Genomic DNA, 8,795 nt, shown 5'->3' with positions numbered 1-8,795 from the left:
TAAAAGGTTTGCATGTGGCTAATTGCCACCTCATTTTTATTATTTTTCTTTTTTCTTCATTTTACCTATAAAATAATCTATATTTTAAATATTTTCATTTTTTTCACTATTTCACCTTTTCATAGTTATTAATTTTAATTATTTAGAGACACTTTAAACATGTAATAATAATAATAATAACAACAACAATAAAAATTAATGTATTTATTTATTTAATAAATTTTATTATATATAGATTAAATAAAAATACATTTATCATATTATTTAAAAAAAAATTAAATTTTCATGTGAAAATCAAAATCAATTATCATGATTTCTTAACTTTTTGCTTATAGTTGTACTTGAATGTAATTTTAATTTTTTTTCTTAGTTAAAATGTTTAACATTTTTATTTATAAATAGATAAAAATTTGGTTGAGGTTCTAATATTTTGTTTTATTACAATTTTAAAATTTCTATTAATATAAAATAAAAATAAAATATATTTTTCACAAAAATTGTATTTAATTATTTATGTTAATTTTCTTTTAAAATTGTTAAAAACTATCATTTTTGTATAATGAAGTTTCACATTAATAAATACAACTTTTAGAAAGAAAAAAAAATACACCACTCTTTTATTTAAAAAAAATGACATTAAAGTATGTTAAAAATATCATGAAAATGTGTTACTTTTAACACACTTTAGTGTTATTTTTTTTAAAAAAAAAACAATGATGTATTTTTCATAAAAGAGTTATACATTTTTTTATGGTTGTGTTGATCAATGCATAATGTTAGTATACAAAAATTTTAAATTTTTTAATAAAATTAAGAAAAATTAATATAAATTATTAAATACAATTTTTCATGAAAAATATAAATAAAATATTAAAAATTTTAATAAAGAAAAATGTTAGAATCACAACTAAATTCCCATTTTATTTAATTAAAAATATTAAACATTTTAGCCAATAAAAAAAATTATGTCCTAAATCTTAATTGTAATTTAGGTCAATTAAATTTATAAGCAAAAGGCTAAACTACAATTATCAATTATGATCTTCATATGAAAATTTAAAATTTTAAAAATATAAATAACAAAATAATATGACAATATGATAAGATTTATAAAATAAAAAAATATTTTATTTAGCATAAATATAAAAAAAATTATATCATAAATTTTTAAATTTGTTCATCATGAATTTATTTTTATATTAAATTTATTATCATTAATTATTAATTATTTATTATATTATTATTTTATATTTGAAAATGTTCATAAATAATTAAAATCAATAAAAGTAAAAAATATGAACTATTAAAAAAATTGAAATTAAAAAGATTTCATCAAATTAACATGTTTAAAAAAAATTACAAAAATAATATAGGAATATTATAGACGAGGGAAAAAAGAAAAAATAAAAATCATGTGGGATCGGGATTGCCACTTATCAGAGTTTTTTTTATTTTTTTATTTTTAAAGTAATAATAGTAATGATGGGCTCATTTGTTTTGTCAAACTAATAATAATAAAATAGTTGGCAGGAGGCCAGAGAGGACAATTTGATGATAAGTTTGGAATATGATTTTTTTCACTATTTGAGCGCATGTTTTAAATGTTATTTTTCCCAAAATGCATATTATTTGAAAATCAAAAGTCAATGTTCCAAAAAATGCAATTTTTTAAAATGATACATGATTATATGATTTCCCTTTTATCGTTCTTCTTAATTCTAGTTTTTTTTCCCTAATGTTAAAATTTTGTGTTTATTTATTTAAAAATTTGATTGAAATTATGAATATACCCTAAAAAAATACCTCTTGCTAGATGGAATTATTGAAATTATTAAATCATTATTTAAAGCAATATGTTTATTGTTTTTCCCTTTTTTAATATTTGAGTGAAGATTATGTTCAATTTCAAAGAATTTGGGGAAAGAAAATGGAAATGAAAAAGGAAAAAAAGAAAAAAAAATATATTAAAAATTAATAAACTATTTTATATGCTTCTTTAAACTTATTTAACTTATTTTTTCATTGTATTAAAATAAAATAATTTTAAAATACATACAATTTTAACTAATTTTAATTATATTTGATTTTATATTTTTTTTAATGAAATCAAACATAAAAAAAAAAATTTAAATTATGTTTGATTTTGTAAAGTATTAAATAAAAAATTTAAGAAAAATAATTTTCTCACATACTAATTCATCATGAAAAAAATTACAAAGAACAATCAAGTATCAAGTTATAAATTTATGTATTTTAAATTGGTTTAATCTTAATATAATTAAAAAAAAGTTAAACGAGTTCAAAAAATCATATAAATATAATTTATTAAGTTTTAATAAATTTTTTCTTCCTTCTTGCTTTTCCTCACCATTTTTCCCTTAAAAATAGATTAAAAATAATAAATTATTTTTATATGTTTTTTAAACTTATTTAACTTATTTTTTAATTTAAATAAATATTTAATTCTCTTTCGTATGAAACCGAACATGAGGAACTTAACATCAATTTTTTTTTTCTTTTGTTAATGATTCTCGACAACCAAACACATAAACAACGAAATTTAAATGACGTGGAAGAAAGGAAGGAAGAAAAACAAAGGATAAAATAATAATATAGTTGATGCGATGTATAGTTTTGGATATGTAGACTTGGGTGTTGACGTGGAAAGGGTATCGAACCAAAAATGAATGAGGTGTCAGGGGAGTTTTGTTCGCACATGTGGAGAGTGAAGGAGAAGATTTTTAAAATATCGCCAGATGTCCATCTTTGATGTGAAATGTACTTCCAAATACTAAGAGAACTAAGAGGCGAGGTCGATGGGTCTTCATGATCATCTTCCAATATACAAAGGGAGTGGCAGGAGAGAAACAAGAGGTGAAGTGAAAATACTTCAAAAACGTACTTTAAAAATATAGAAAACGTGTTAACAGAACTGTTTTTGAAAACTATTTTCAAAAACACTCCAATCAGAGATCGTCGGTGGGGGGGGCAGAGAGGACTAACGAGGGTGATAGTGTAGCAAACAAACCAAGAGGCTTCAGGCACAAGGGACATGGTAAAGAAAAAGGAATCGCGACATTGATTTGATGTAAATGTTGAATTTGCAGTGTGAAAAGGAGGACTAGAGAGGATTTATTATACCGTTGAGTATTGCTGAAGCTTTGAGCTTAGCTCCTTCTACACGAGAAAAAGGGATTGAAAGGGACACAGCACCGAGTTCGATGTTGCTTTTCTATCAGTGCATGCCCTGCATGGGAATTGAAAAATCTTTGTTGGAAGCAGCCTCATAGAATTCACCCTTGTCTAAGCAAGCAAGCAAGCCTACTGGTTTTTCCCTTTGTTTTTTTGTCTCCTACTCATATCTAATCTACTTCCTTCCAAACTTTCACCTAACATGAACCAAACTCCCTTCTCTTCTCCAGATGGGTTGGCTTCTTCACTCGCTTCTCTCCCCATTGAAGAAGCTCTGGCACCGCCTAAAATCGCCCCGACGAAAGCGTACACTTCCTCCATTCTCTGCTAGCTGGTTACACATCAAGCACACATCTTCACATTTTCTTTCTTTCTTTCTTTCTCGATTCCCATGTATGGATTACCTTGTGCTTTCATTCTCTCTGCATTTTTTCCAAACCCTCTTGATTAATTCTAGCAGTTTTTATTCTTGTGTTTGTTTTCAGGGAGAGGGATATACATACTGTATGAAGATGTGAAGTCATGCCCATGTGAAGATGTCCATATCCTCTGGTCTATGCTGGTGGAGTCACATTCAGCCGCCTCACAATACCAAGACGATCATGAAGGCTCTTTGGCTCAATAAAGAAACTATGAAAAATAACATGTGTCAATTTTCCCTTATTGTAAATTCCACATATTCACTATTTTAAAGTTGGTCTTGCTTTCTATACTTTATTTTTATAATTTATTTTCTCTTACGGGGTTCAAAAATCATCATTGAGTCCAACAAGGAGTTAACAAGATATTATAAACTAACTTTGCATCCATGATCAAATTTTAATTCATCCTTTTTACGTGTTAGTAGCTGAGCTTTTTTAAAAAAGGTACTAATGATAAGTTACATAAGTGATATATTGATTTTCTTTTCCAACAACGAGCTCGATGTGGTAGCATTGTCCTTTGTAACGATCAAAGCTGGTAATTGTTCATATGCTAGTAAAAGATTCAACAGCTATATAGCCCTTGCTTATTCGGGTGGAACTCCAAGTCGAGGAGGAGGTCCTCGAAATGTTGCCAATACATCATTAGGAATGGTAATTTAAAAAGAAATGAAAAGAAAAAAATACTTGACATTCTTAGTTATTTTTCGACCTTTTTTCCATCCCCTTGAAAAAGTTGACAAGCGATGACATAAAATTTCTAAAAACTTTTTTTGTATCATATTAACATGTATAAAACTATATAAATTGAAATTTTTATTTAAAGTTTATATAAAAGACCTTTTTTTAAAGATATCTCAAAATACAGAGCTTTCTTAACAAATTGTAAAATAATTTATTATTATTTATTTTTTTTCATGTTTTCATAGGTTTTTCAACCATTGCCTATTTTTTAATACTTATAAATAATCAATAATAAAAATGATTGACCATTTAATAAAATAAAATAAAGGGATAAAAATAAAAAAACATGATCTAATTTTAAGAATAATTAGAAATGTTTTGACTCAATAAATATTTGATTTTAAAATTATTTTGATATAAATTTTGAGAACTTTTTATTTTTAAAAATCCAACTACAAGTGTTCACGTGGCAAATTTTGAGTGGCTACTTTTACGAGTCAAGTATTTATAATTAATTAAATTCTGTCAAAGTAATTAAACTTAAGCTGATCTTTAGTAATAAAGCAAATCATAGAGATTGGGCGGAAATAATTTAGGCCCGGCCCAAACGTCTGGTCCAGGCGAAGCCTGTTTGTAAAACCCTAGAGGCCTCCCAAACTGCGGAAGCTGCAAACGCACACCACGCCGCGAGAGAGAGAGAGAGAGAGAGGGAGGGAGAGGGAGAGAGAGAGGTGAGCTCCTCTCAGTTGCTACCTTTTTTCTTTTGTTTCTCTTCTAATTTGAGATGAATTATTAGGACCTTTTTGTTGATCTGGTTTTGTTTTTGTTTTTTTTTTTCTTTTTTCTTGGAATTGTTTTCAGAAAATATGGCGGACAGGGCAGTGACTATTCGTACAAGGAAGTTCATGACTAATCGTCTTCTCTCGAGGAAGCAATTCGTGAGTTATTTTCAGTGATACAGCTCCGTTTGGATGCTGAGACAACGTCGGAAAAAGAAAATAATAGGAATTCCGAATATTAGAGGCCAAACGAGAATACGAAATTAGATTGAATCTTTCAAAAAAAAAAAATCAATCTTATTTTTATTAGTTTTCTCTTTTCTCTTTCTGTTTCCTCGGCAGCCGCGGTGAAAGTTATGTTTGGTTCATGGGAAAATGCAAGAAAAATAAAAGGAATTCCTGTTTTAAGTATTAGGTTATTCGTTATTTGCAGCTGAGAAAAAATGGAACCTCTGCTCAACTCGGCTTAGCACAGTACTTTGTTTACCGGTGCTGGGTTTGTTATTTTTCAGAAAAATATTATTAAAAACATGTGATTCTATATTTTCTTTATTTTTCCACATTTCCTGAACAACGAAATAAATGTTATTGAAAGAAAAAATAAATTGCCCTAATGTGTTTTCTCACTGTCATTTACTCCAATTTTTTTTATTGTTATTTGGTTTGGTGCAGATTATAGATGTTTTGCATCCTGGAAGACCAAATGTTGCCAAGGTTGGGACTCTCTTTATCTCAATGAGAAGTTGATCTGCAGTTGCCATTGTTAGCATATCTCTATTTATAGGATATTTATTATAAATTACATTCAAGTAGGTTTCATATAGCTGGAAATTTTAATTCTAGATTCGCTATTATTTCTTTTAATCTTAACATGGTTGCAACATGTTTTCCCTTGCCTAAGCTCATTGTTTGTATAGCTAAATGATTAATTGTTTGGTTTTCTTTGGGTGGACTATTGACTTTTTTGGTTAATACCCGTGTCCTTTTTCTCTGAATGAAGGCGGAGTTGAAGGACAAATTGGCTGGAATGTATGAGGTTAAGGATCCAAATTCCATATTTGTGTTCAAGTTCCGCACCCATTTTGGAGGGGGGAAATCTACTGGTTTCGGTTTGATTTATGATTCCGTTGAAAATGCAAAGAAATATGAACCAAAGTATCGGCTCATCAGGGTAATCTGCTCTCTGTTATCTGTTCATATATCTTGCAATTCATACCTGTATTGGTGTGTGGGGACTGGGGAACCTTCTGGATGTTATTGTTAAGGCCTTATCATCTTAATATGCCCTTTTTCATTCTTTATTGCATTGAGTGATGTGCAGAGGATTTATTGGATCACTATTAACTCTATATTGAAGGACATATAGACATATATTAACATGGTGTCTGAACCTAGGTCAGCAGTCAGACCATACAGAAATTGAATTACTCACTGTCAATTTTCTTGTACTTGAAGACATCTAGAGGTGCGAGACAAAAAACCTGATAGGAATTTATGTAGGTGAGATGGGTCGTCAGTTGTCTAGAGTACCCATCAGTGGGCGATTAACCATTGCTCAAATCTTGTAACCTGCAGGCGGGTGATTTCCCATTGCTCAAATGATAAGAATGGTAGGAAAGAGGAGAAAAAAAAAAGACGGTTAGAATGGAAACCAGGAAATGAAGTGAATAAAATTAGAACAATATGTAAGTGTGTGTGGTTTGATCTGAAATTGATGGCAAGCATGCATTATATCTTCATATTTAGTTTAAAAAATAAATAAACGATGAAGATGATAGTTTGTCAAATCCTCAACCATTTTAATAATATCACCTAGTTTGATAATCCCAGAGCTCCCCTCCTTTATTCACTCTTACTCTTCACTAGGTGTTCTTTTCACCTTTTTGCATTTTTCTTATACTAAATTTTATTCTCCATAACAATAATTAGGCTATGTTTGGATCAAAGTCCAATAAGGCAAAAAATCTTTTTTAAGTTCAATAAGAGCTTTTATGTTTATTTGACAAATTTTGTTCAAAGAACTTGTAACTTAAAAAGGAGCTCAATATGAAAGCCAAATAGATATTGCTTCTCCTAGAAGCTTTATTTTGCCTTCTGCAAGAAGAATTTTCATCTTTAATACACTTTTATAATGCCAGTATTGCCTTCACTTCAACTTTAGCTTTGAACTAAAACCAAAAACAGGAAGCTTTTCCAAAGGAGGCCTTAATAATAATATAGATCATAAGTGAAAAAAAAAGTACGAGAAAAAACTTTGTTATCGTGTTTGTAAGAAAGGGTGGGATTGTTTGGGTGTAGGTTTGTTGATTCAAATCATATGATCGTGATTGTGTACATGTATAAGAAGACAACAATGTACACTTAGTGAACAAGGAATCTTATCTTGCTTTATTTTGCTATTCGAAACATGCTTCTCTTTCTCTGACCATAGCAACTTGTCTGCGCAGAATGGATTGGATACCAAGGTGGAAAAGTCAAGGAAGCAAATGAAGGAAAGGAAGAACAGGGCCAAGAAGGTCCGAGGAGTGAAGAAGGTAAAGAAATCATCTTCCTTTTAACCTTGTTGGTGTGCACTCTAGCAATAGTACCAGGCCTTTCAATTTCCTTTTTTGCTGTACACTGGGTTACTATTGCCATTCCCATTAGCCATATTATTTGCCTTCAAAGATTTGGGACCTTCACGTTCATTGTACTACTCGTTACTCTTGCAGACCAAGGCTAGTGATGCTGCAAAGGCTGGGAAGAAGAAATGAGCTTCTAGGGATTTTGAACTTGCTTCAGTGCCAATTACACAACAAGTTGTCTTTTTTGCCAGAGCTCTCTTCAATATTATTTTGTTCTTGTCTTTGATTAGATTTGCAGTCCTTTTTTGCTTTAAATGAGTAAAACATATGTAGCTGTTGACTTGAAAAGAATCCCATTTTCCGTTATTTGAGAACTAGACTGAGGATATGCGCTCTAATTATCTATTTAAGCCAAAAGAAAACATGAATTTGAACTATGACTCTCAAGATTCTGTACTGCCCTACTGGGAAGGGCCCTGAATATAGGCATAGTTGGAAACATGAGAAATTTAGGTGGTGAGGGAGTTTGATAAAAAGGTAGAAAAAGGTAACAGAAGGTCTTTGGGTCATGACTTGTGAGGATTCTGAAAGAACTGTAGGGACTTTTGAATGGTAGCTGATAAAGTTTTTGGAGGATTTTGGCTTGATTTCTTGACTGTTTTTTTACCAACACTGGTTTTTTCCATGGGTCCGGCCACAGTACAGCATTGTCTGACTACAGTGGAAAAGTGTACTATTTTGATACTCATTGAAAATGTACCAACGTACAGGTGATGCCATGAACACATTTTTGGATCCTATTGTGCATTAGTGTCATTCATTTATTTCCTTGTTCATCGTTTTTGGTTTAGATCACATCATGGTCTAAATCGTTCGTACCACTATTTTACCTTAGTATTTTCCTTTTTTTTTTTCTTTTTTTTTTTCCTTTTTCGTATAGTTGAAAGTCCAAAAAGGTCATTCCCATATTCTTCCTATCATTTTTTTTTTACATTTTTCATACCTTTTTGGTGGCATTGCCCACAATTGTTTTTTTTTTACTGGTTTCCATTATTGGAAGTTGATATAAAAAGTTGTTTCTATAACAACTCTTAAAAACGTTTTTGGTAATTCTTTTCTTTTCCTGTTTTTACATAAAATAGTTTTTAGAAAAT

At 29.6% G+C, this 8,795-nt stretch overlaps 1 protein-coding gene and 1 long non-coding RNA gene across 3 annotated transcripts; both read left to right on the top strand.

Moving 5' to 3' along the window:
- The first annotated feature begins 3,377 nt into the window (after positions 1 to 3,377).
- LOC100853533 (uncharacterized) lies at positions 3,378 to 3,909 on the top strand. Of its 2 annotated transcripts, none has more exons than XR_786143.3 (2): positions 3,378 to 3,498; positions 3,678 to 3,909. It is a non-coding gene; the product is annotated as an uncharacterized LOC100853533 (long non-coding RNA). The 2 variants fall into 2 exon arrangements; XR_009465957.1 differs by having other exon boundaries at positions 3,378 to 3,585.
- Positions 3,910 to 4,971: 1,062 nt separating this feature from the next.
- LOC100853567 (small ribosomal subunit protein eS24z) lies at positions 4,972 to 8,076 on the top strand. The gene is made up of 5 exons (XM_059737835.1): positions 4,972 to 5,236; positions 5,750 to 5,791; positions 6,078 to 6,248; positions 7,525 to 7,611; positions 7,789 to 8,076. The coding sequence occupies exons 1-5, from the start codon at positions 5,165 to 5,167 to the stop codon at positions 7,828 to 7,830; spliced, it is 414 nt and encodes a 137-aa protein (XP_059593818.1). The 5' UTR covers positions 4,972 to 5,164; the 3' UTR covers positions 7,831 to 8,076.
- The last annotated feature ends 719 nt before the right edge of the window (positions 8,077 to 8,795 follow it).

The sequence above is a fragment of the Vitis vinifera genome, chromosome 7, assembly GCF_030704535.1.
Source record: "Vitis vinifera cultivar Pinot Noir 40024 chromosome 7, ASM3070453v1".
NCBI classification, from domain to species: Eukaryota; Viridiplantae; Streptophyta; class Magnoliopsida; order Vitales; family Vitaceae; genus Vitis; species Vitis vinifera.
Note: the sequence above shows the minus strand (reverse complement) of the source record. Positions and strands in the feature narration are given on the sequence as shown.

Excerpts from the sequence above, each read along its gene's own strand:
- LOC100853567 (XM_059737835.1), top strand. The coding sequence starts at position 5,165 with ATGGCGGACAGGGCAGTGACTATTCGTACAAGGAAGTTCATGACTAAT. Across the intron at positions 6,249-7,524 it reads CAAAGTATCGGCTCATCAGG|AATGGATTGGATACCAAGGT; the intron begins GTAATCTGCTCT and ends TTGTCTGCGCAG. Across the intron at positions 7,612-7,788 it reads AGGTCCGAGGAGTGAAGAAG|ACCAAGGCTAGTGATGCTGC; the intron begins GTAAAGAAATCA and ends TTACTCTTGCAG.